This window comes from Centroberyx affinis, unplaced genomic scaffold (genome assembly GCF_046629955.1).
Source record: "Centroberyx affinis isolate AG114_WGS23_722 - 3 ecotype Tasmania unplaced genomic scaffold, CSIRO-AGI_Caff_v1 ptg007655l_1, whole genome shotgun sequence".
Lineage (NCBI taxonomy): Eukaryota > Metazoa > Chordata > Actinopteri > Beryciformes > Berycidae > Centroberyx > Centroberyx affinis.
The window spans coordinates 1-27,995 of NW_027283860.1; the positions used below are offsets into that span (position 1 = coordinate 1).

At 40.0% G+C, this 27,995-nt stretch overlaps 2 protein-coding genes across 2 annotated transcripts; both read left to right on the top strand.

Moving 5' to 3' along the window:
* Positions 1-693: 693 nt before the first annotated feature.
* LOC139639755 (interleukin-1 receptor type 1-like) lies at positions 694-6,246 on the top strand. Its single transcript, XM_071513904.1, has 4 exons — positions 694-879; positions 2,732-2,899; positions 3,610-3,896; positions 5,009-6,246. Exons 1-4 carry the CDS (start codon positions 747-749, stop codon positions 5,282-5,284), a joined length of 864 nt encoding a protein of 287 aa, XP_071370005.1. The 5' UTR covers positions 694-746; the 3' UTR covers positions 5,285-6,246.
* A 2,204-nt stretch (positions 6,247-8,450) lies between these two features.
* On the top strand, positions 8,451-26,775 carry LOC139639754 (interleukin-1 receptor type 1-like; the record flags this gene model as incomplete). Its single annotated transcript, XM_071513903.1, has 8 exons — positions 8,451-8,584; positions 14,205-14,415; positions 15,547-15,715; positions 19,526-19,709; positions 22,570-22,632; positions 24,315-24,441; positions 25,085-25,224; positions 26,629-26,775. Coding segments are annotated over exons 1-8 (1,120 nt in total), but the record flags the coding sequence as incomplete, so codon positions are not given.
* Positions 26,776-27,995: the final 1,220 nt, after the last annotated feature.

A 27,995-nucleotide genomic window follows, 5' to 3' on the forward strand; every position in this document is an offset into this window, starting at 1 on the left:
CGCTTATACATAAAATTTTGATCAAATCCCAGTGATAGGTACTCACTTTAGGTACTCACAGTACTTTCTACGAGTCCTTCTTTTTGTTTTCACGGATTCATTTTGATCTTCTGATAATTTGTTGTGGAGGTTGATTCTCCATTAACAGCTTTCCTTTTGCAACCTGACAGCCACCGCTCCATTTTTACTCTTCCCCCGCCAGTGACGAGATATAAGATATGTTCCGGCTGGATCAAAAATAGGTCAGATAAATGAAGAATAACACGTAATTTAAATCCCATGACTTTGTTTTATTAGTTCTGATTATTTATTTAATGCAAATATTTAATCATAAATATTTTATGGTAATTTCAAACTTAATTACAAAATTGAAAATTAAAAAGTTTTTATTTATTTATTGTAAATGACCTCTCACAGCCCACCTGCAGTACCTTCACAGCCCACCAGGGGGCCACAGCCCACACTTTGGGAATCACTGGTGTAGGCTAATACAAACAATAAATCCAAAATTTATCACAAAAAAAATTCTCCACACAAAATTCAGAATTTTTTACCCTGCACATAAACAAAGATGGAAGCTATGTTTTCATTTTACATGGTTGGTAGGAGATTTGTGTAGTGAAAAGTGTCTATTGAGGGAGCAGTGAGAGTCTGAGCCTCAAAAACTCATTTGACATTCTTCTTATTATGCACAACCTTACACTGTGTGGGTACGTTTGATTTTTATCCCTACAGATCCCAACTTCATGCTTCCCATCGGGTTGGTGTTTGGTGGTGTGGCGGTTCTGTTTACCATCAGTGTCGTCTTCTACTACCTCTTCAAGATCGACATTGTGCTGTGGTTCAGGAGAGCGTTTCCTGTCTTCTACACTAACACAGGTAACATTTCACAGCAGGCATCTAATTACTAATGTACTGTTTATTATGCCTGGTATGCAATGTCATGATTATATTCCTGCACACACAAACACACCCTTGCAAATACAAGTCAAAAAACACCTACAGTGACGCTTTTACCTTGTAACACACACATTTCCTCACACATACGTATAAAAATATACCTACATAAAAGGCTGTAGGCAAGCTGTGTGATCATACACAGATACCCACACATACACAGAAGCACACACACACTCAGTGACTCAGACGTTGTGTTACCGCTTACTTGACCGCATCTTTCGTTAAAGAGAGCAAACAAAGGAAACAAACCAACCACAAGGCTACCTGTTGTGCAACAGCTACGTTTTTTCCGGAAAGACGTGACACTGTCGTTTCAGAGTCATTTCTGCAAGACAAGTGCGCCAGGAAGCTTCAATTTACAGGCCTGGGGACACATTAAGAGCAGCTTTTGCTGATATCGAAGCTTCAAAACCAGACTTTTAAGTGGTCAGGTTGATAAATAAATAGAAAAACTGGGTTGTTAGGAGGAGCAATGATAGCCGCCATGGCTGAACAGACAGAAACTTCATCAACAAGAAATCTAAGGAAAAAGAACTAACCCTAACCCTAACTCCAGATTACCACCTGACGTTTTTATGTGTTTTGCCAACCAGCATCACAGTGGAGCAAGATGTGGAGTTTAACTTAAGTTTAACATATCACTACGAAACCAAACCCCTTAATTTTATACCTGAAATGTCCTTAATTTCTCCATTACATAAACATTAATTATCCATTAAAAATAACAGCTTTAAAAAGTATGTATCATGGGTTTATAAGGGATTTATTCATGGGTTGGTTTACAGAGACACTTTTTCATGCCTTTTGTGCAGGTTTACAGGGTTATAAGGTGGAAATTAATGGAAAACCTCCTGTCTCCCTGAATTTTTCATTACATTAGAAAGTAAGGAGTCAAGATTAAGGGGTGTTTAAGGAGGTTTCGATGCCCTTACTTCATTTTAAGGGGATTTGGCATGAATTAAGGGATGAATTAATGTAAAGTAATGAAAATGTAAGTTATTTATTGTAGGTTATTTTAAGGGATTACTGGTTTGCAGACTGTACAGTGTTGTTTCTCCTCCAAACAACACATTCAAAGAAACAAAGGAGAATACAATAAAGCTAGCATCTGAATGCGCCTGCCACTGAGGGTGTGATCACACCTACAGCTGGGTTCTTTGGTCCCAACCACAATGGAAAATTTTACATTTTTCTATTTGGTTCGTTTAGCCTGCCTAGATACAAGAGAACCAGGGCTTGTAAACAAAAGTTACATCACTCAGAAGCAGCTTGTTTATAAGACAGAGCTTTGGTAACCAGGATAGAGATTTTGGCAGCAAGGAGAGTAAAAAAAATCTGACTCCAGTAACTTTATGTAACATGATGGACTTGTCTGTCTCTTCTTCTCTGGTCTTCATACTAGTTAACTCATGAAGAAATAGCTGAATATGAGCATCAGTCCAGACTTCATTTTGTTCTGCAAGGCTTTCCAAGCATGAGGAACCTGCAGCCGTCTCCTTCTACCCATAATCCCTTGCATTTTGGGGGTCGTTTCCTGTAGTTGGTTGGATTACGCTCTCAGTTCTAATGAAACACACTGCAGTTCGCTTGTTAGAGGACTGAGACTCTCGGTGCCGTCATTTGGTGCCACCAGAGTTCAGATGGCTTTGTTCTCACCTGGACAAACGAAGCCAACTAAAGTAATAAACACTTCAAATACGTTCAAATGAACAGCTCAGAACATGTTTGTTGTGAACGCACCCTGACTGACCTCTTCTGTCTTCTGCTTCAGATTCGGACGGGAAGCTGTACGATGCCTATGTGGCGTACCCACGGCAGTTTGGGGCGGGATCCAGCGGAGAGACGGAGACGTTTGTCCTCCACATGCTGCCGCAAGTGCTGGAGAAGAGCTGTGGCTACAAACTCTTTATAGCCGACCGTGACTGTCTGCCTGGACAGGGTGAGTCATCTGCATGGAGGAGATCACATTGTAGTGCAAACTAATTCAGATACTGGGAATATCTGTTGTAAAAGACCTACTGTTTACATGCTTGCCCTAACCCTAACCCTATTATTTAAACTAGAAGGGCACTCAGAGAGCGCAGACTTCCGCCAAGGCCAATAGTCCAGTCTGCTACGATATGCAAATTTCGTGAGACGGATCCGGATCCGCTCCAAAATTTAATGGGTTCTTCCTTGGCCCATGCTACACCCTTCCACCAAGTTTCATGAAAATCGGCCCAGTAGTTTTTCCGTAATGCTGCTAACAGACAAACAAACGGCACCGAAAACATAACCTCCTTGGCCGAGGTAAAAATCCTGCAGTATGATAAGAAATGTCTGATTCTCCTCAATAGCATTTAATATTTTTCATAGCAGTGGTGGTTGAGGGGAATTTTGGTTTTGTCTTAAAGTAAGTGCCTAATTTGTGGCTAATTTTGGCTCTAGCGCAGGCTGCTTTACTAAATCTGTTGATATTTCGAACTTAATTACGACTAAGACACTAATTCTAAACATTGGCTTGCAGTATGATGCATTTTTAATATCCCATTTTTCTCCAGTGATTTTCTACCTGCGGTGGCCGACCAATGCTGAGTTAATAAAACCCAAAGCGGCTCATATTCTCCTGATCTAACCCCCACCTCTGTCTCCTCTGTTTCGTCCCTCCAGCCATAGTGGACTCGGTGGAGGAGAACATGCAGGCCAGCCGCCGCCTCCTCCTGCTCTACACCGCCTCCACCTTCAGCAACACCAGACACAACAGCAGCAGCAGTAATAACAACAATAATAACATCCCTAAGAGTAGCGGCGACAGCAGTAACACCAGCAGTAATAACAGCAAAAGCCATGGCAGTGACGGCAGCAGTGAGAGTTTGGATCCAGACGCTCCAGAGGCCGGGCAGCAGTTTGAGTGTGAGATAGCCATGTACAGAGTGCTGCTGGAGGGATCTTTGAAGGTGAGGAGACCTGTTCATACATGTTTTAGTTCTACAAATATTTCTCTGGGACAGAAATAATCTGATTGGTTGAGTTAAACATCAGTGGGCGGAGCGAAAGAATCACAGTTTTTCTGAATAAGTCACATTAGACTGAAGCTCAGCGAAAAAGACAAGAGGTAAGAGAGGAGGAAGCTAATATTATGAAGCCTAGCGCTAACTAACTGAAAAAATACCATACTAAGTTATCTAGGTTAGCTAGTTAGCTAGCTGACCTTCAAGTTCAAACTAGCCATACTAGCCTATAGCTATCTAGGTAAGATAGCTAGCTAGCTGCTGACCTTCAACACCATGAATTAATGAAATTGTCATTTGTATTTTTTATTTATATTTTCAACAGAGTTCCTTCTTTGCCGTTCAAGTTTGCCAGTTCGGTAACTTGCGCTACCAAATTTTTCTGGCTCCACCCACTGAGGTTTAATTCAATCAATGAGATTTTTTCAGCCTTCAAGAAATGTTTGTAGAACTACAATTAAAATCTACTTTTGTCATAGAAACATCAAGAAGTATGTGTCATATTGTCATTTGCATTTTAGCCTTTTGTTTTCTTTTCATAACATATGTATGGAACATGGAATGATATACATTTTCCTTATATAAATAGCATTTAGCTCTGTAAGTCTTGATGATAAGTTGATAACTTTCATTGTGACTTTCATGCCAGTGAAACAGAAGTTGTCATAGTCCTATTACTTTTACTGTCTGTTGTTATCCTTTAATCATTTTCTGTTCTTGTTTGCCTTGGTGCGTTCTTGTTTTACTTTTTTTTTTTTTTTTTTTTCAGATTTGAAAGACTTGCTTTTATTTTATTGTTAAAGCAGTTATTAAACTTAAAAAAAAGTGTTATGCAAATAAATGATTATTATTACTGGTAGTAGTAGTAGTATGGTAGTAGTAGTAGTAGTGGTAGTAGTAGTATGTAATTGCTTCTACAAGGGAATGCCATTGAATTTGATTCAATGATGATTTGGTGAATGCAATTCAGTTCAATTCAGTATATTTTTATTCCATTCTCCTCTATAAGCATTACTTCATACACTTTTCACATGTGCAATTTTCATTTGTCTGTGCAGGTGGTCCTGGTGGAGATGGAGCCGGTCTCCCCGGCTCAGCTGGCTCTCTTCCCAGAGTCGGTGCGTCACCTGAGGAAGAAGCAGGGTGCCGTGTGCTGGTGGAAGAGCCAGAGCAGCAGGAGAAGGAGGTGCTGTACAAGGAGGAGCAAGGACGAGAAGACGGGAGGGCCGTCTCTCTCCTCGTCCTCCAGGTTCTGGAAGGAGATGAGGTATTATATGCCTGTGAGGGGCAAGAGGGCGGCGTACCCCGAGAGAACTGCTCTGCTGAACTTGTGATGGGGTTTTAATTAGGACCAGGAAGGAGTCGGTTTTCCAATGCAAGAGTGAGTGGAAGTGACTCCGCTAAAACACAGACAGCTACAGGAGGAAGACTGTGTTGGCCTCAGTGGCTGTGAGGTACGCTGTCAGAAACAGGGTAGAGTCCAGGTCCACTTCTGTACCCATGCCTATGACAAAAATGTCACATGTGAATTCAAAGCACATGTGCTTTTTGGACACACATGTGTTCACATGTGTGTCCCATTTCACATGTGAATTGTTTCTTGTGGTGAAATTATGTTTTCACATGTAAAACATAAAGTGACGTATGGTAGGTGAAAATGTGAAAAAAAGAAATTCACGTGGCAAAATCAACACATCTACAAATTTACATTTTTACATCTTAAGTAAAAACTGTCACGTGACTTTGAATTCACATGTGGGTTTTTCCCATGTGACTTTTTTTTAAAGGGAAAGGCGCACTTGTCACAAATGTCCCTTCAAAGGTACGCTAGTGGTACTGTGTACTTTTTTGCTCTTAAAATGTACACAAGCATTTCTGGCCGCAAAAACGACATGTTTGTACCATTTCACTGGCGTTTCATGCAGCACATCATGGAAGCACTGGTCAGAGCACTGATGACGTATTGAGGAGAAAGATACTTTGCTCAAAGGCACAACAGCAGGAGCTCACACCTGACTTGCTGATATTCACGGTCCCCAGGATTTGAACCGTCAACCTTCCCAGGCTTGTGGAGACTTTGAGGAATAATGTCTGCAAAGAGGAAAAAAGGAGGACATTATGGATTGATCATGTATAATTGTGAGATGTAAATATGTAAAGTGAAACATGTAAATATGTAAAATAAATTTCTGTTATGAATTTGTCAAACTGCAAACTGTGAGCTTGACATGTACGCACAAAACACCATGAGTGTGTCTGGTTTATTATAGGCTACACAACATAAAGAATGACTTACAGACCAGTAAGTAAACATTAACTCATTCATTCACTGTTATTATTCTGTCAGAGATAAGGAGCCATAAAGAGGAGGGCAGGATACATACATCTTCATATATTGGCAAATATATCGGTCTAACCTCAGTTCAGGGCCATAAAAGAAAGCCAATTACAGAAACAAGATAACCAACATCATGAAGCGACACAAGAACAGGAGAAGTAACATTTAAAAAATATAAATAGCAATAAATATGTGTGGTTAAAGTATTAATCTGCAACACAGAGGGCAGGGAAGAAAAAAAGCGTAGCAATTTTGTCAATAAATGTGCAATTTGCGATGGAGATAGTGTGTGGAAGCTTTCACCTCCTCACCTTTGTAAGTCATCACAAGTGTGCGGTATTTCCACTTACCTAATGGAAAACACCAAAGCAGTGACCGCCTGTCACCAAAGGTGTCGCCAAAATCAAGAAAAACAAGAATCTCACAGATTATCACTTTTGGGGCAGGACGTAATGCAGGGAAGGGATCAGTCAAAGGTGTAAACCAATGGGAGATCAGTTAGGGAGAGAAAGGCAGTTTTATTGGACTGTTCAGAAATCTGTGGTGGTGGAGTTTTTATTTACACCTGCTGGTACAGAATGTGGTCACCACTAAAAATGTGTTACATGTGTCTTATGTGTGAGTAATATGTCACTTAATGTTGTGTGCAATGGAATGTACCGACGGCAGCTTTCTTTCTTTACGGTCCAAGACAAATTTCTCTGCGGAGACCAATAAATTGAATCTTGAATCTTGAATCTTGAAAATACGCCATTTTCCAGGAAGGAAAGGTAATGGGATTTTGATATGAAAATACAAGAAAATAGTTTTAAGGAAAATTAGCTAACAAGGTAAAAGTCATTTTTCATTTTGTTGTAACTTTCAAAAATCAAAATCAACTCTCTGTTTTAAGCTTTCTCTAAAAAACCCTCCAGTGAATTTAGCATTTGGGAGGCTGTGGCACCAGCCTACTGCAAGTGCCTTGCTCAACAGCACAGCAGCTCTCACTATGATAGCAGCTCATCGCTCTCAAATCAATTAACAAAACCACAGAAAAAGTCTGACGGTTCTGTTTAACTCGAGGAGCGAGGGTGTGACCTTTCACAGCTCAACCAGAAGATGTTCAAACCACAGTAGTGGATGAAATACTGTAATGCAAGTGTTACGACGAGTGGAAATGTCACAAGGTGGGTTAGCGGAACAGCATGGAGGCTGAGGGGGGAAAACCAGCAGCAGACCCAGCAGCTCTACAGTACAGTAGGTCACAGGTAACAAGCAGCTCATTAGGCCTCAACACTCAGCATGGTAAGTTTCTCTTATCATTGAAATCACACTTTAAGTTTAGTTTACACTGTAGATAAGCCTGTCCACAAACCTGTGCTTCCCTATAGTGGAAAATCAGTATTCCTATAGAGAGTGTGTATTTGTGTGTATTTGTATCTCCTATAGACTCCATCAAAACCACCTTAATCTCCCCTTAATATTTGACCCCTTACTTTCTAATTTAATGTAAAATTCAGGGAGACAGGAACTTTCCATTAATAACTCATTAATAACCTGTAAACTTGCACAAAAGGCATGAAACATCCTTTAATTTCTAGTGTCTCTGTGAATCAACCCATGAATAAATCCCTTAAAAACCCATGATACTAACCTTACTATTTTAAATCTATGTTATTTTTAATGGATAATTAATATTTATGTAATGAGAAATTAAGGATATTTCAGATAAAATTAATAGGTTTTGGTTTCGTAGTGAATATTATCACAGGAGATAACAGAAAGTACCACAAAGTACGATAAGATCAGTTTCATCTCACTGTTGACACGCACTTTAAGTCTCTACAGGAATATTACAGTGATACTATAGGAGATAAAAAAAGTAGGTGACCACAAAGTGTGATAAGATCAGTTTCAGCTCACTGTCGAGAAAAGCACTATAAGTCACTGCAGGAATGTTGTAGGGCTTTTCAGTGGAGGGAGGAGAGCTTCCAGGTATTTGAAATTTGCCAGAGGAAAGACAATGGAACTCCCTGGGGTTTTACTGGGAGTGTTTCTGTCACTTGTGTAAACGTGCGTCTCTCACTTCCCCTTATGGGAAGCAGATAGAGTCACACAGTCTGAAGGAGTCTTCCTTATTGTTGCTGCTGCTGGCGGCAGACCACGAGCCATGCCAAGTGAAATCCCACGGCAGTTTAGTGAAAAGCGTCCCGCCGTCCCGTCCCACAGAGCCGGACCATGGCCACAGGCAGACCAGGCTGGATCTGGATCTGGATCTGCTGCTGCGCTACTTTACTCTCTCTGGCTGTCGGACACAGTGAGTACCTGTTGGACAATGACCAGAATAATATACTGTGGCTCTTTGCGTGGCCAAAAAATGCATTGCAGGAACATGGAAGTCTGACTGTCACCTCTCAATAGGAGTTTGGCTCTCAGAAATGAATAGATGTGAACTCCTGGAGAAAATGACATATATTTTAAGGAAGAAATATGACGGCTTTCTGAACATTTGGCAGCCTGACACTGATGACACTGAAACCTTGCCTTTGTCACCAATGGAAAGGTGTAATACAGATATGATGAAGCCAAATTCTCTCTCATGAAATTGGGCTAAATGTCTCTACATTGTATTTTTTTTTTCAGAGTTGTGTTTGCTTATGAGTGTGTATGTTCTATACTCTGAAAAATGAAAAGTAAAATAAGGCAGAGAATTATGTAATTATGTTAAATAAGCTTGTCCAGACTGAGAAAAGCGGAGACACACAGAAAAATAAAGGTGGCGAAAATGTGATGCCATAGAAGAACCATTTCTGGTTCCATAAAGAACCTTTCAGACCAAGGTTCTTTAAAGAACCATTTCTGCTCTCCGTTGCTTAGACACCTGCATTGTGTTTTTGTTTATCTGCCCTTCTATAGCCTCACAATATAAACTATGAAGGAGTTTGATTATTTTCCACATTTGTGCCATCACCCACCATCCAATAACTAAGAATTAAAGGAGGGGTATCATTTGCTTTTTCAGATATTTTATATAATTACCTGGTGTCAATAAAATACATTTGTTAAGTTTTTTTCAGTAAAAATCGTTTAGTTACAGCTTTAGCTTTCACTTCCCAGTGTTTGTTTCCCACCTACAAGAAAATAGGTTGTTTTACATAAGCAGCTTCTTATGCTAATGAGCTACTGCTCTGATTGGCTAGCCATTCTGGAAGGCCCGTCCTCCTCTTAGCGCTGATTGGTCGATTTCAGACAGTCCTTCGTCTACATAGAAACTGGAGCAAAATCTGACTGGCTTGTACAAGGCGTGTTTTATAGTTGGTGACTGTGGGGAAACGGCTGAGTAATATGATTCCATTTTTTTTACTGTTGTTACTTCACACCTCCAAGAACCAAAATCACCATAAATACTAAGAATTGCCACATCCTAGGATACACCCCCCCCTTTAACAACCTTTTAAAGTTCTTTGTGGGAGCAGAAACGGTTCTTCTATGGCGTCACTCTGAAGAACAGTTTTCAGTTCTAGTTCACAGCTTTTTTTTTCTGTGTCAATGGAGTTTGGCAGCGTGCCAGATGCTTTGCAAAGCGTAGAGAAGCTTTCCTGGAAATGTAACGTACAGCTGCTGTCACGTGACAAACCTCGGCTTTTAAATCCAATTTTGATTTTGGTGATTTTGGTGCAAGAAAGTCCTTCTGCGTATTAAAAAAACCCCTCTCAAACATCATTGGATAAAGTCAGAATACATGGAGGTCAGGCTGAAAACAAGGCTGCTTCCCTGACAGCAGCAGTGTGTCTCGTGGATCTCCTGAGGATCGACTTGTGTGTGTGTGTGTTGTAGAGCAGGCTGTGTAGATGTTTTTGACTGAGGTTTACAGTGTCAAAGCAGCACACACACATCCATGTTATTTCGACCACACACTACTTGTGTCTTGCCCAGGTGTGATTTCTGTTTGACTCTCGCATGCTGTGAGCACAACAGCACTTCCACCGAGATTGATCTTGCCGAAAGAAATCACACAAAAACAGCGTTTTCTCTTCTTTTTTTGACTAAGGTTTAAACATATTATTGTGAGTGAATTTACTAATTTGATAACTGGTGATAAATCATGAGTTTGGAGTTATAAGGTTCAACTCGAAACTTGAGCATCAAAGATTGGACAAACTGTTATGTATTTTCTATTTTCTTTTAAATATTTGACCTAAAAAGGTTCATTTTCTGCAAAAAAAACAATCCACTACACAAGCATAAAATAACTTTCAAAGATCATGAATATGTCGATAACTCATTTTGACACAAAAGTCAGATAGAACCAAGCTCACAAAATGTCTCTGAGTTATTATACCTGTTGATGTACGTCATGTGCTCTCCCCTGTCCATAAAATGTCTTAAAGTACACATTTACACACACACACTTTTATGGTTGAGTAAAAGCACCTTAAAGAAGATACAGTTCACTCAGTACGCAGATTAGACACCCAGCCTGCTTGAAACTGTCAGAGCAGTGGAAGTCGGCTGATTTACCCGCAGATATAATGATTCAGCTTCATTGTATTTATTTAAGGTGGTAACTTCTGAACCTGGATGACGGTTCAGGAGCTAAAGAAAGGCGATACTGTCTCTAGCAGGGTGGAGACTGGGAAATAGGACAAATTCACTAAAGACAACACAGTACATGACCAGAAAAAATCAGCATTGCCAGAGTGACCGATGCAGACTTTTGCTCTCACATACATTTGAGTTCTTGGCCTGGCTTGAGAAAGGGAGAACAGCAAACGCATCGTAGCTTCAGTCTCATATTCTCTCACTCTTAAAATCAAGGGGAACGTTCTGCCAGTGGAGAGAGAGCATGCTGCTTGTTTCCAGTGCAGTTTTCATTTTTTAAAAGGAAGTATAAGTGTTGATATTTCGCAACAAGGCAGATTAAGGCGGATCACTTTACTAGTATGAAGAAAATGAAACTTGATGACACTTCTTGAATCACTTCTTGACTTGATTTGACTTGCACTGGAAACAAGTGAAACTATTGCATACTGGATTAATAACAGTTTTTGCCATGTATGTTGCAAACAGTGAAATTATTATCGTAATCTTTCATTTGTAGCTCACAGCTTTACTGTAAAGGTCATTTCACAGTTTGAAACAGAGTTTAAAAGCAACGTGAGTCATTTTGCCCTTTAGCCCTGGTTGGTTTTTCCACCTTTTTGAAGTGCGAGCAGCAAATGTTGACGCTGCTCTTAACATTCAGACTGTAGCTTGACTGCGGTTCTTTCATTTCCTGCTCTGACTGCCTTAGCTGAATTGCTTCATGTTTTGTTTTTTTTATTATCGTGCAACTTCCTTACACTTGCTGCAAGAAAGCGGAGGTATATTCCCCTCAGAACACGTCAGGAGAGACAGAGGAGGCTCCACACAGAGGAAGATACAGGAGGTGTAGTGTTAGCCTGCAGGCTGCCGGGTCTGGGTGGGAATACTGAATGCTGTCAGTCAGAATCAGAATCAGAATCAGTTTATTGGACATTCCAGTTGCACATACAAGGAATTTACCTTAGTGGTTGCTTGTGTACCTTGTTAAAAGACAAATGAGAATAAAAGACAACATAAAACCAATAAAACCAGTGATATGAAAACAATATAGAAACAGTGAATAACTAGAAATAACTGCCTCGCCTCCGCCAATAAACTTCGTTTTATCATTGCAAGGACAGTCTTTATTTATTGAACATATATAATTAATGTGATTATTAAGTCAACTTAAAGGATTTTGGTGTCTGCAAAGCAAGTGACAGCACTTCCACCGTTTTTGTAGAATGACCCAAGATCGTTTTCGCAGCTACAGTGGAAAGCAAAACATTATGATGTCACAGTGAAGTTGACCTTTGAACTTTTGGATACAAAATGTCATCACGTCCTCATTTTATCCTATTAGACATTTGTGTGAAATTTTGTCATAATTAGCGTATGAATTCTTGAGTTATGGCCAAAAACGTCTTTTGTGAGGTCACAGTGACCTTGACCTTTGACCTTTGATCACCAAAATCAGTTCACCACCAAATCGGTTCATCCTTGAGTCCCAAGTGGCCGTTTGTGCCAGATGTAATGAAATTCCTTCCAGGCGTTCCTGAGATATCGCGTTCACGAGAAAGGGACGGACGTGAGGTCACAGTGACCTTTGACCTTTGACCACCAAATTCTAATCAGTTCATCCTTGAGTCCAAGTGGACGTTTGTGCCAAATTTGAAGAAATTCCCTCAAGGCGTTCCAGAGATATCGCGTTCACAACCCGAAAACATATATTGCACTGTATTTGCACTGTTTTGAATATTGCACTGTGACGAATAAATACATAAATACATAAATACATAATACAAACTAAACTATTCCTTCCTTCGCTGGAAGCTGCAGGATGTGAGTGAGTGTGTGGAGAGCAAGGTGTTGCTGTAAACAGTGTTGGGGGTGACATGTTAGAATAAGCAGATTACTTTCATGTTGAGACAAGTAACATAACATGTTGTAGTTTTTTCAATTCTTATGATCCATTATGAGTTTTTCTTTCAGATTGTTTCATTTTTACGAGAGCAAAATTTAAAAACAAAGCAGAAAAAAAAAGTGAAAATCCCACATTATCTTTCACCCTCATATTCAGTTTAAAGACCAAATCAACACTGAATCACATGGGCAGAAAATTCTTGCTGCACTGCTCTCTATCTGGCCACGCCCCAATCAGTGATGTCACAGCAGTTATTTTTGCATTTTACAGATGAAGCCAAACAGCTGCTTTGAGTTTAGGGAGTTATCTGCACCGTGTGATTTTAGTGTTGATTTACTTTTAATGAAACTTCAAAATGATCACACTTCCTCTAGAACTCACAGTCTTGTGCTCCAGTGATGTCACAGCTGGTAAAAAAAAATGACTGATGTAAGAAACACATGAATACACACACTGCTCTTTCTGTGAATCAGTCTCTTCTGGTTTTGTAATCATACCTACAAACTGTGGCAGGGGTTTGTGTTAGTAACTTAGTTGTCACCAAATATAGCCTGATTTTGCGCTCTATTTCAGAAATGTGATATTTGGTTGCAATGAGTATTGTGTCAGTGCTGAAAAAGGCTTCTTTCTTATTAATTACGTTTTTAATTTTAACTAAATTCCATATCCACAAATGTAAATTTACTAAGAGAAAGCCTGGATTTTGTGTGTTCTCGAAGGAAATGAGACTTTACATTGAAACATTCAGTTTCTCTCTCGCAGACATGGGGACTTGAGTCACATGATCACATTGTCCTATTAAAACCATATTGCATTGAAAAGTCCTAGATATGTCGTTTTTCTTTAAGATATTAAATTGATACTGGACTATTGATTTGTTCTGACTTGACTTGCTGTTCTACATTTAGACTTGAGACTTGACATTAATGACATGGACTTGACTTGGACTTGACTCTGTAATCTACATTTAGACTTGGAACTTGACATTAATGACGTGGAATTGACTTGGACTTGACTTGGTAATCTACATTTAGACTTGACTTGAGACTTGTGCCTCAAGACTTGAGACTGATTTGGGACTCGAGCAAAGTTGACTTGGTCACACCTCTGGGTCTTTGTGTACTTTGTGTACTTTGAGTAAATCTGTAAATCTTTTTTTATCTTTACGTCTGTCATTATCTTTACCTTATTGTACTGCACTGCTGTATTTTATAAAGATTCTTTCAATTAAAAAAAAAAGCTAACAAACAGAAAAAAAGACTGACCTCCCTTTGCACATACATACATGTTGTACATACATAGTTTATTTTTGCATTGGTATTTATTCTTTATTTTTTATTCTCCGAACTATGTACCTGGATTTGTGCTTTGTTCTGTCTGTCTGGTGTCTTAAGTGTCTTGCTGTTGTAATAAAGTTCTTATCTATCTCCCTTTGCACCGTCCCATCCAGACCACATGGGGGCGACAGAGAGCTATGATATGCGCGCCGGTCACCTGTTCCTGCTGAGCTGCGGCGGCTCAGAGGGTCGAACCAACGTGACCTGGACCAGAGCGGGGGGGCGGAGCCTCGGCCTGCCCCCCGGAGCGGAGGTCCGACAGGGGGAGCTGTGGTTTCTGCCCCTGCTGGCCTCTCATGACGGAATCTACACCTGTCAGATGAGGTATGAAAACACCTGAGTGAATTATCAGTTTGACCGCAAGCTTCAACCACTAACTGACAAAATACACTGTTTGGTCTAGAGGTTAAAGCTGCTATGTGTCGCATTTTAACATCAATAAATCATTAATACACTCATTTTGAGACATTAGTATAATTACTGTAAACAAACCAGACCATCGTCAGCCTCTATCAGCCTCTACTCTGCATCCTCCATTGTTTCTCCACCTGGTGGATCTGGAGGGAAATCTGCTGGATCGCTTTATGGCACAAAACAGGAAGAGGTTCTGTTCTTCCAGAGCAAACGGAGCTAAAGCTGAAAAAGTTTCTGGCAGCAGATGGTGGAAGGAGGGAAAGGAAGATGGAGAAATCACTTCCAACATGTTGAGCCTCTTCAGGGAGGGGGAGGGGGAGGGGGAGGGGGGGCAGGAAGCAACGGGGCTGATGGGAAATGTAGTCTTAATGTGGAGAAACACTAGAACTAACAATACTACTGGTGTGAGATAGAGGAGACCAATCGTCTCCAACATGCTCTCATTGGTTTACTGTAATTACACCCAAGGTATCTTAATTAATTTGACAAAGATATATTGATGTTTAAAATGCCTCATGTAGCACCTTTTAGAGGCTCCATGTTGTTTTCTGAATGGTAGTATCACATAATTCTATTTATTGGTAGGCCTACATGTTTGAGGTTAAATGTTCAATTGATGCTTAAAATTGATGCTCTGTCTGTCTGTCTATCATGTTATTTTCTTCTATCTTATTTTCTTCTATCTATTAATAGGGAAATGGGCTTCTGTCTCTTGTATCAGTTAATATTGGTTGCTTGTAATGTTCAAGAAATTGAACCTTATAACACCTTTGCTTCATTGAAAGTTACTCTGGAGAGCACAAACTAATTATGTAAAGAAGGAATAGGCCTACGTAAGAAAAATAAGAATGATGTAAAGGACAAACCATAATAATGGAAGAATAGAAAAAATAGGATAAAATGATGTATAAAAAAAACTGAGAAAAACAAAACTATGTATTGCCATCATGTTAAACCACCAAAACACACTGACAGGAGAAAAGACCGACTTTACCTCACTGTCCCACTTCGTAATTAACTGTATTAACTCCACCTCTGCAGGGACCAGAGAGGATCACAGGAGAGGGAGTTCAGGGTGTCGGTGTCCAGCGAAGGGTGTCCCGGTCCGGCTGAGGACCGGCTGCTCCTCCAGGGAGTCAGCAACGCTCTCCCCTGCAAACTGGACCAGATCCTGGGACTGAACAGCACAGCTGGCGTCCGCTGGCTGAAGGTACAGCAGGCTGGAGACGCTGCTGCACTGTGCAGCACGCTGAGCTCAGATGAGATGAGATGAGATGAGATGAGATGAGATGGGACGGGACGGGACGGGACGGGACGGGACGGGACGGGACGAGACGAGACGAGACGAGACGAGACGAGATGAGATCAGATCGCACTTTATTGATTCTCTTGGGGAAATTCAGGTGCCACAGCAGCAGTTCCCACTGAGCAATTTTACGTTGATTAGACGTTTAAAACACGTTTAAATGGCCATAGCCGTCTAGGCTAAATTAAGGTTAAATGGGGTTGAAAAGTGAAAGTTTATTAGATGTCTATACATAGACAATATTATCCTGGACTATATGAGAGCTACGCATAGACGCAATGTTGAAATGACTTCTTGTGCTCAGATAATTATCTTGTAGGCTAGTCTACAGGACTTCTCTGGTGCATATTTTTGGTATTTACAGATGTTTATTCATTGTAATAATGTATTTACTGCTTGGTCTAAAATAGGTCTATACATAGCCGTAATGATCCTGGGCTATATGAGAGCTAAAGCATAGACGCGGCGTTGAAATCACGTCTTTTGCTCAGTGGGTTGGCGGAGGGTTAGCCAAGGAAGTGAAGTATACAGAGCCCCTAAAGTCCCGAAAGGTGATATTTTTGTATCTTGTGCGCACAAGATATTTATCTTGTGGGAACAAGTTAATTATCTTGTGCGCACCAGGTATACGGAGCCCCCAAAGTCCCGAAAGGTGTTTTTTTTTTTTATCTTATGCGCACAAGTTAATTATCTTGTGGGAACAAGTTATTATCTTGTGCGCACACGATAAAAAAAATCACCTTGTGCGCACAAGATATTTAACTTGTTCCCACAAGATCCATATCTTGTGCGCACAAGATCCATATCTTGTTCGCACAGGATAATAGCTTGTTCGCACAAGATTCATATCATGTGCGCACAAGATAAAAAAAAAAAAATCACCTTTCGGGACTTTAGGGGCTCCGTAGAAGTATGTGTCAAGTACAAGGTAATAAAAGAAAATAGGTAGCCTACTAAAATAAAATAAAGGTAATGTATATAATATACAACAATAGAGACACATTTGCAAATAAATACAAATAATGACTGCAAATAATAAATGCAGATTTGGATAAGTCCATGGATGAACGTATTTAGACGGTTCAGTACAGTCTGGGTCTAGTAAAGCTGATACAGAAGCATTATCTATGTTATACCAGCTTACACCAGCTGGTGTGAACAAACTGAACAAAGTATAAAATCAGAGAAATAATAACAATGATGATAATAATTTTATTTATATAGCGCCTTTCTTAAAACAAGTTTAAGTGCTTCACACCAGTAAAAAAGCAATAGACAAAAGAAGAACAGAGGAAAAAAAAAGGTAGAGAGCAGAATATTAAAAGGAAGGCTACATAAAACAAGGCTATAAAACAAGAAAGAAGAAAGTTGAGAAAGACAAAAAAAAACCCATCGAGACATGGAAGAAAAGGGATTTGAGCGAACAATGCTGCGATTAAATAAAAAAAAAACTGAAGCAGAGTACAGGAAAGTGAAAGAACAGTAGAAAGGTCAGCCATGTCTGTTGTTGCTGTTGGCACTGATTGCTATGGTTCTGCTGTTGCTGTAGTGACAAGTCTGGTTCTAGACAGGAAGGGTCCCATATGTTTGAAATTTGCAATGGAAAACCAATGGGTGGCGATCCTGTGCCAAGCCAGAGCTAGAGCCAGATCCAGAGCCAGAGCCAGGCTGGCACGGTACAGCAAATAACCACCTGTCACTTATTCACCTCATTTAGAAAAGTCTCCCTTCATGCATACATCCTGCGTCAGTCCCACACTGACACTGCAAACACTTCTGTCATGTTTGCAGAATCCTCCAGTGATTAAAACGTCACCCCGTTGCTATGGACGCAGTTCTGATCATAGTCTCTGGAGGACCACGTCCAATCATATCAATCAGCAGAAAGAAGTCCGGTAAATTTAACGGTTAATTTAAATTCATTCGCAACACCCTGTGGCAAAAAAAACGTTAGATTTCCTTCAGCTGCTCCATCAGAAAACACCATGGAAGACTTTTCTAATATGAATTTTAATATATTTGGAGAGCACGAAACTTTTGATTCATGGTTAATGGCTGAACTGTCCCCAGTAATGAAAAGAAAAAGAGTAGGCCTACAATAAAACAGCGCAGAAAAAGAGTAAGAGTAAGACAATTAAAGAGCTGGACGACAGAGAAATCGACAAAATTGAAGAAGACAGACATGAAATAAACACCAAACGGAACACGGTATGGGCTATGGCAGTGTTTAAAGGTTGAACGTGGTTAAACGTTGTGGTTAAACGGTGGTTAACAGTGGTTAAACGTTGCTATGGACGCAGTCCCAACCGTAGAATCTAACGGACTATTTTTTGTAGCGGAAGCAATAAAATCATTTTTCAAGACCCCTCCCCTGTCGGGGTTTATTTCGCAATAATGCCCCGCTCGCTGTACATTATCCCTTACTTAAAAAGGAGAAACAATATGGAAAGCATAACAAGTGAACTAAAGTTAAGGACAGACATCTTCCTCCCAATGTAAAAACACCATGTCTTTTTTATTTTCCTCTCTCTGGCCACAACACGCTAACACACTTCACCTGACAACCGAGAGCCTTCATAAGAGCATGAAGAGAGCTGGTCAAATGCATATATGTTCACTCAATCAATCACTCAATCAATAGGCTTCAGATGTGCAAATAGCCCTAATAAATAGGAGATGTAATACGTAAACCTCACCTGAAGATGGAGCCAGTCTAAACACAGGCATGAGGCCATGATAAGGCCCAGAGGGTAAATAGTTGCTCATCCTGCAGAACATCTGTGTCTCAGACAGTTGTGTTGGAATATCTTCACCATTGACTGGAGAATTAAACTGTTTCCATGAGGCAGTGCAGCCAAAACCTCTGAGCAGGACACATTTTGAAGCCAAAGCCCAGGAAACATTAAAATGTTCCTGGTAACTGGAAAAATAAAGCTATGATTATCCTGAATATTTTTCTTCCTATGCACTGAGCATTTGGTGAAACATGGGAATAGTATTTTAGAGTGGCTCCATCTGTATCATTCATAGATGAATGGATGAAAATAAAGAAGGAAGAAAGGAAGTAATGAAGTCATATTTAATTTGGCACAGCCTTGTCATTCTCCAGCATCCATAAGTTTTGCTCTCTTTTTAACTATTAGAAGTTACAAGAAATGGTTTGATAACTAGTTGGTAGAAAGTAGGGTGAGACCAATATATTGCCAATATTTTGGGCCAATAGTTTTTTTTTTAATGAAATATCGTATATCGGCCAGTCAGTGTCGTCCACCTCTGATATGATGGAGGTTCCTCCTGAACACTGCTACAGAAAAACCTGATTTATTCATTTAATTGTTCAATAATGTTTTCTGGAAATGGCAGTAATGTCTCCCAGAGTTTCTCTACCATTGAATAGGTGTGGTGGGTCACTCTGCCTTAAAGAGCTGCTGACACTAACAGAAGTTCATCAGTTTGGTTTCAGTGGAGAGTTTTAGTGTCCCATGATGGTCTGAATGCTGTTTCAGAGGCTTTTCCACCCTGACAAGAAGAAAAATCTCAGACAAACAGTGAATACTTCCACAATTTTTGGCATGAAAACAGTCAAAACGATAGATTTTTTTAAAGATATCAGGCATGAAGTGGGACGTCTACAGTGGTTTCCGATGTACCTCTGATTTTTAAACAGATGTTAGAACTGAGTGTTTAAAGCCACAGTGTGTGTTGTGTGTGCAGGACTGCAGTCCAGTGGAGCAGCAGGAGGGGTCGGCCTACATCAACTGGCAGGGGAACCTGCGGCTGGCTGCGCCCTCACAGGAGGATGCTGGGATATACACCTGCCTGCTGGACGTCCAGCTGGATGGCCGGAGCTACACCGCCGCCCGCAGCCTCGCAGTGACTGTCAACGACAATCCAGGAGGTTGGTTACATGTGACTGATCTGTTCAATTGACTGATCAGTGATGTTTTCATTTATTTCACTCCATTAATTTGCCAAGAAACTAATTCTGTACAGAGCAAATAAAAGGCAAAGATAAAAAAAAGTCGAGATGTGATGAAAGCAGGCAGCTGGAACATTCGCTCCATAGATCTTTTCTACATATATTTATTTTTTCACTTGCACCTTTAAGTTGGGCACTTATGCAATAAATTAGGTTTTTTGAACTAGACTTTTTTGTCCTAGCCTTTCATTTGCAGAAGAATTATTTTCTTATTTTTCTAGTTTTCTATTTATTTTTCTAGCCAATATTTGGTTCTTGCACCTGCAACTGACCCTCATCTGAGTATGATTTCCTCAAGAAATCATCTTCAGTCAAGTTATTTTAAGAGTAACGTCTAAAATATTCTAGTAATCCATTTATTCCTAATTGAAGATTTATTTTTTTTTTAAATTGGGAGAAATCATCCTAAAGATCAGGGAAGCTTGTGACTGGAAGGTTGCCGGTTCAAACCCCGGACCAGCTGGGAAGATGTGGGTGGGGAGAGAATGAATGAGTAACACTCACCAACTCCTCTAAAACTGCTGCTGAGGTGCCACTGAGCAAGACACTGAACCCCCAGCTGCTCCACCAGTACAGACTGGTTGTACTGGGCAGCTCCCAGTTTAAAGGTTTAACTGAATGAGAGTGAAGCAGCTGGGACTGAAATGGTATAAAAACCTGCAGTTTTACTCCAATAACACCTTCATAGATGTCTGCATGTGGTTTTATTTTATCATTGTATTTGTTTTCATATTACATTTTTTTATTCTTCAAATTTGACTTTACTGCAGATAAGAATATCTTGCAGCTATTTTTTTTCTTGCTTTCCTTTTATTTGATTAATCGTTCTGGGGTCACTGATTCATAATTCTGGGACAATGATCTCATTTAAACTGTGTGGAGATGAAAACATGCCTGGAACTGCGTGTCACACTGATGGATTACGAGCGGAACATTTCTGATTTGAGTTCAGAGTGGAGTTCAGATGCAGAACTTTATATCCGTGAAGCCTGCCATGTTGGCTCAGCAGAGATAACACAGTGCCAAGCAGATCAGAGGGCTTTACGCCAGAGAAAGTTCAGTTTGTGTATTTCTATACTGCCAAAGTGGCAAAATCTGCCAAACGCAAAGAAGCAGAAGAAAGCACCAGACACACCACAGCAGACTTTATCAAGACATAGCAGCCTCCCTGTCCTACAGCCTGAGCTGCCGGCTCCACCCGCCTTACAGCCTCGATGCATACAAGGAAAAACTTCCAAGAAAACCTTTTATTGGGAAAAAAAGGAAACCTAATGACTGTGCTCTCTGTGACAATGAGAGACGTCAGTGTCCATTTAAGGTGTTGGTCTTCCAGCTCTACAAACACGCGTCATACTTTCTCAGAAATGTGTGATGAATTATGAGAAAAAAAAAAACAAAACCTTTGAGATGCTCTGTCATATAACCATTCCAGTTTATCTATATAGCACATTTCGTATACAAAGGCAATTCAAAGTGCTTTACACAAGGTATATAAGACATTTGATAAGAAATGCAGGATAAGATAAATAAAAAAGAGAATAAAGAAAGGTCTGGAGCGTTTTTTTCTATTCTATTCTATTCTATTCTATTCTATGCTATTCTGTCGCTGCTATGCTGCTGATTTCACAGAGCGAGTGCAGACGTCATGTCAACTTTCATTTTGACTTTGCTGCATTTACTCTGGTTTCGAATGTTGACGTAGGCCGTCAGATCAACGTCTATTCAATGTGTCAATGTTTTTCTATGATGATGCAGAAGATTATGGCTGCACTGAGCTGGAAACAGTTTCCTGTTTCTCAGTGTTGCAGGAATCCAGTTTTCCTTCTTTGAAAGCAAAATATTCCAGCAACATGTTAAGACTTCTTTTTGTTCTCTAAGATGCAAATTTAAACCGAAAACTACATTGTGAAACTTCAACATTTTAAAGAGCGAATCAGCACCAAATGTTTTGAGCAGTGAACAATCTGTTCTGTTCTATTCTATTCTATTCTATTCTATTCTATTCTACTCTACTGTTCTGTTCTATTCTGCTCTACTCTGTTCTACTCTATTCTACTCTACTGTACTCTGTTCTGTTCTATTCTACTCTACTCTGTTTTGTTCTATTCTATTCTACCCTGTTCTATTCTATTCTACTCTACTCTGCTCTGTTCTGTTATATTCTATTCTACTCTGTTCTGTTCTATTCTGTTCTGTTCTGTTCTGTTCTATTCTATTCTATTCTACTCTACTATGTTCTATTCTACTCTACTCTACTCTGTTCTGTTCTATTCTACTCTACTCTGTTCTACTCTGCTCTGTTCTATTCTACTCTACTCTGTTCTATTCTACTCTACTCTGCTCTGTTCTATTCTACTCTACTCTGCTCTGTTCTATTCTACTCTACTCTGTTCTGTTCTATTCTACTCTACTCTGTTCTATTTTGTTCTATTCTGTTCTGTTCTGCTCTGTTCTGCTCTGCTCTGTTCTGTTCTACTCTACTCTGTTCTATTCTACTCTACTCTACTCTGTTCTGTTCTATTCTATTCTACTCTACTCTACCCTGTTCTGTTCTGTTCTGTTCTGTTCTATTCTATTCTATTCTATTCTACTTTAGTCTACTCTGTTCTGTTCAATTCTATTCTATTCTGTTCTGTCCTGTCCTGTGCTGTCCTGTCCTGTGCTGTCCTGTTCTGTTCAATTCTATTCTATTCTGTCCTGTCCTGTTCTGTTCTGTCCTGTCCTGTCCTGTCCTGTTCTGACTGTGTGTGTGTTGTGACGTCAATGTTGCTGTTAACAGATCTGGTTTTCCCGGAGCCAGTGGTGGTTTTCCCTAAACAGGAAACAGTTGTGGTTGAACTGGGTAAGTCTCACACACACCATCACAAATGAACCCCAGTCACACTGATGAGATGACATGTGGGATTGATATAGGATTGTCTTATTTGATCATAAATCTTCTGTTACCCCACCTACAGTATAAAAAGTCCCTGTAAACTGTGTAGGCTGTGTTGTATTGTGTTTACTCTGACTTCTTGTAAAACAGATTTTCCTCAAAGCTGATGGATAAAATCTTCTTTCCCTGTTATTTTTATCAAAGGGAGAGGGGTTCAATTCTACGACTGTGTTTAGGGCCACTGTAAAAAAACCCCAAAAAAAACCAACTTTAAATGTCAAGAAAACCGTGATAATGGTTTGAGAAAAAAATATTTTGATAAAAAAGTCAAAATATTATGAGAATAAATTGTCAAAACTGGAAATGAAACTGGCTAGTTTCACAGTACTGAGCTGTTGGCAGCTCAATCCCTTATATTTCGACTGTTTTCTCATGATATTATGACTTTATTCTTGTAATATCTTACTTTTACTTTTTTTCCTCAAAATATTAGGCCTATGAGTTTTTTCTCATAATAGTATGACTTTATTCTTATAATATTACAACTTTTTTCTTGAAATTACAACTTTATTCTTGTAATATGACTTTTCTCAAAATCTTAGAATTTTATTTTTCTTACACTGGCCCTAAAACGCTGTTGTACGACTCCTGCTGGGACCAACCATGCTGAACATTTTAAAACTGTTTGCCCTTCATGTGCTGTAAGGTGCTTTTACTTGTTTTTCGGTGATTTCTTGAAAGAAGTCATATCGGCATGCATCAAGTGAAATTTATTGAAACCAGCAAGATTATCTGCCAGTGCAGTGAGATAATTTGACGAAAAAATATCACAAAATAAGCTTGATAGGTCTGGAAACAAGATAAAATCACTGGACAGCTTTACATTTTTGCAATGTAGATATCAGATCCAGCAACGGAAATCCTCTGAAACGGAGGTTCCTCATTTTGTCAAGTGTGGGTCTGTGGCCTGATGTGTGGGGAGGCATGTTGTCACACTTTTTTGTCCTTGATGTTTTTCTCAGCAGTGCCGTACTACTGAGGTACAATGTATATTTTTCTAGCTAGATTAAAGTCTTCTGTAAGCAAATAGCATTTTTACATTTTGAATAATTCACTGGAAGCAAAGGTTATTACTGATGAAATACCACTTGACCACTTGTGACAAGTTACCCCACATCAGGGCATGCTGTCACATAGACTACTGTGCTGTGTTTGTGCACTCAGCTCCATCTCCTCTGAAATATTTATACTACAATAACATGAAAAGCATACTCTTGTATTGAAAACAACATACTTCATCTCAGAAATTGACACCCACCACACACAAGGTGAGATAACTAGTCCCGCTCTCCCTTATCTATTTGGGGTGCCTGACATTTCGGAAAACATTTAGGAACCCCTAATGTATAATATCGCAGCTGTCGGGTGTAAACTCGTATCTCCAAAATACTGATGTTTCAGGAACTAAGAAAAACAGCAGGCGCGCAGCTTTGTTTGCAGCTTGACGGTATCCGATTGGTTTTTAGAGGGTTTCATCCTAAGGAGGACCGTGCGATCCCGCCGTTGTAGTAAACGCCTGAAAATCATCAAAAGTGGAGTTATGAGGTTGTCAGTCTTGGATGTGTAGAGTGACGGCTGCCTCCTGACAGGGTCGAGGGTGGAGCTGAGGTGTTTGGCCTACGTCGGCTTCAGCGAGGACAGCGAGACGCAGATGTTCTGGACGGTGAACGGCAGCCACAGCGACGACCACCAGCAGCTGCAGGACTCCTGGAAATAGTCAGTTTCTCCCACGTTCACTTCATCATCTCTGACCCAAAAAAACACATGATACCATCAATACAATATACAAACTATGTAACAAAACAAACAAAAACTACAAACTCGTAGTAGAAAATACACAGTCAGAATTCTGACTTTATTCTCGGAATTCTGAGATTAATCTCAGAAGTCAGATACATACAGATACATTTGCAAAATTGCTTTTCTATATAAGAATCTTTTAAGGTGTTTGTTTGTGCACATTAGTGTGTGTGTGTGTGTGCACATTAGTGTGTGTGGACATTAGGATTAGACCGATACAGAAATGTGCTTTAGACCTTTGAGTAAGGTTTGGATTAATTGATTCATTTATTTATTGCTAGATTTGCTAGACTGATTAATCTTATCCCTACGCTGCATTCATGACAGCACAGAAATACAGAAATGTGGTATTAACCCATGCATAAAGCTTTCATTGTTTGCTAGATTTATTTATTTCTTAACTCATTCATTCATTCATTCATTCATCCATCCATCCATCATATCCCCACATTTCATCTCAACAACCATGACAGCAGTTTGATTTACATGGTAAATGTGCTACAGACCTATGCATAAAGTTTTCATTGGTTGATTAACTGATGGATCGTGTCCCTCTCAGTATTGAGGACCGGGACCGGGTGTACGGCCTGTCCACTCTGTCCATCTCTGAAGTCCTGCCGTGGTTCCTGGACGTTCCCATTCGCTGCCATGTGGAGAATCCAAGCGAACAGGATGAAGGCTTGGTGTGGCTTCAGGAAGGTATTCTATTCTATTCTATTCTATTCTATTCTATTCAACACTGTAGTTCAGACAGTTCCCACTGAGCAAAAGACGTGATTTCAACGTCGCGTCTATGCTTTAGCTCTCATATAGCCCAGGATCATTACGGCTATGTATAGACCTATTTCAGACCAAGCAGTAAATACATTATTACAATGAATAAACATCTGTAAATACCAAAAATATGCACCAGAGAAGTCCTGTAGACTAGCCTACAAGATAATTATCTGAGCACAAGAGGTAATTTCAACATTGCGTCTATGCGTAGCTCTCATATAGTCCAGGATCATATTGTCTATGTATAGACATCTAATAAACTTTCACTTTTCAACCCCATTTAAACTTAATTTAGCCTAGACGGCTATGGGCCATTTAGATGTGTTTTAAACATCTAATCAACGTAAAATTGCTCAGTGGGTTGTAAAGTTCAACATCAGGCCAAATGAGCACAACATTTTCATGATATAATATTATGGCATGGAAATTCATATTAAAACAGCTTTGGAAACTCCCGATGCAGGCAGCAGTTCTGGACGAGTGCAGATGTTGTGCCAACTGGCTTTGCTGTATTTACTCTGGTTTTGAATGTTGATGCAGGCAATCACCATCTGTTAAACATCTCAGTGTTTGCTGGGAATGATTTTTGAGTTTTTCTTCAACAATGTAGAAGATTATGGCTGCACTTTGCTGGAGAGAAATCATCAAATGCTTAGAACTTATTTCTCAGAGGAAAGCAAAGTGACCAAATGATTTGTCCTGAGGGTTTTGCATAAATATGACTTTAGAAATAACACAGCAATAGTTAACTGTTTCGGTGGTGCAGGAATCCAGTTTTCTTCTTTGGAAGCAATATATTCCAAAAAAATATGTTACGACTTTTCTAAGATGCAAATTTAATTCAAAAAACGACATTGTGAAACTTCAACATTAAATAGCGAATCAGCACCAAATCATTGTGGACATTGTGTTTTACGGTCGTTGCCACGTTGACATTTTTTGGAGCCGGAGCAGCCAAGGTGAGGCAAAGGGTGGAGCCAAGGTAGAGGGGGCGGAGTTTGGGATGTGTGCAGAGACGCAGCTCCGCCTGCTATTGGCCCATAATTGGCGACCTGTCAATCAATAGGAAAACAACCCCGTTTTATATCCATTATATCCTGTTAATGACACAATTATTTTGAAAATCACCATAAGGACACACATTATAGGAGAGAAATTAGCTACTGAGACCAAAACCTCTTGGAGGGAAAAGGAACACAGAATTGGAAACACTTCTACGGGTTGTGTTATTCCCAAAAGGCGTTGCAGGGTGGAGGCTGTGGTTATTCTAGTTTTCTTTGGGTCATTACTCTGTTTGAGAATGTGTTTCTGTCTCTGCCCCCCCAGCCGACCACAGTGGCCGCTACACCAGCGTGGCTCTCTGCCTGGCCTCCTCCCTGGCTGTTCTGGCTCTGGCTGCTGGCTTCCTCTTCTTTAAGGTGGATCTGGTGCTGGCCTACAGGAAACTGTGTCCACATTTGGCCAAACAACAAAGTGAGTGTGTTACAGCAACTGTCTGCATGTTTTTGTGTGACCTTCTGCCAAGCAGGATTCTCTACCTATTAGCAGTTTCATGACGCACATGGGAGTGACGGTGCTCCAAAAACCCTTTCATGAACAAGAAGAGACTTGACCTCAGTTGTACCATAATCACACTTTAATTCAATCAGGAGAGAATGAATGACAAGTGAATGAAGTAAAGATAATTGTTTATTATAACAGATGATATAGTGAAAATTAAGACTTGACAAGAAAGTCTTTGGCGCTTAGACTCTACAGGGAGATTTTGTAATGGAGGGGCACCGGCCCTGAGCAGCAGCAAGATAAATCCCCCTGTGGAGTCCAGACACTGGTGGTGGTGGTGGCTGATGACTCTGCTGAAACTGATAGGCTGGTGAGGCTGATGAGTGATGAAGCTGATGAATTTGCGAAGACTGGGCGGAGACGGGGAGGTGGAGGGGTGCGCATAACAGCAGCATGAACGGACTAAAGCGGAGAGAGAAACATAATTAAAAAGCCAGCAGCAAAATGATGTTGCTGTGCTATTGGATAGATGTGACCAGCTGATATCTCAATTGACGGCCCTGGAAAATTACAGCAAGGAAATAATGAGTGAGCATGCGTGAGAGATGTGAATGGCAGGATGGTATGAGAAGTGAAACTACAGCCTAAGCTTGCAAAAGATAGTCTTCCAGGCTGAACCTTCGCTAAAGCTCCATTTCAATCAGGAGAGACAAGTGAATGAAGTAAAGATAATTGTTTATTATAACAGATGATATAGTGAAAATTAAGACTTGACAAGAAACATTTTAATTGTATGGCGTTCTGATGAATTCTTCTGCCAAGACACACTAGGTGTGATTCATCTTGTTTTGCATTTAAAATGTTTCGGACCATCACCGCTCTTGCTTCAATGAAATGAAAACTGATAAAAGGGATATATGAATCTTGCAAGCCTAGACGAATCTCTCTTTTATGTTTCACACCTTGTTTTGGCAAAGCAGGTACACACTGTACTATCTACTATTTACAATCATCATACTACTATCATTATACTACATATTTTACTATCAAAATGAAATGTTGAATGTTTAGAAGTGGTTGAGCAATCAGGTTTGCTGCCTTAGACCTGCTGCTGCTGCTCGCCCAGGACCGAATCCTGACACACCTTTTTCTTATTTCTTTCCCTAATTTTTAATATATATATATATATG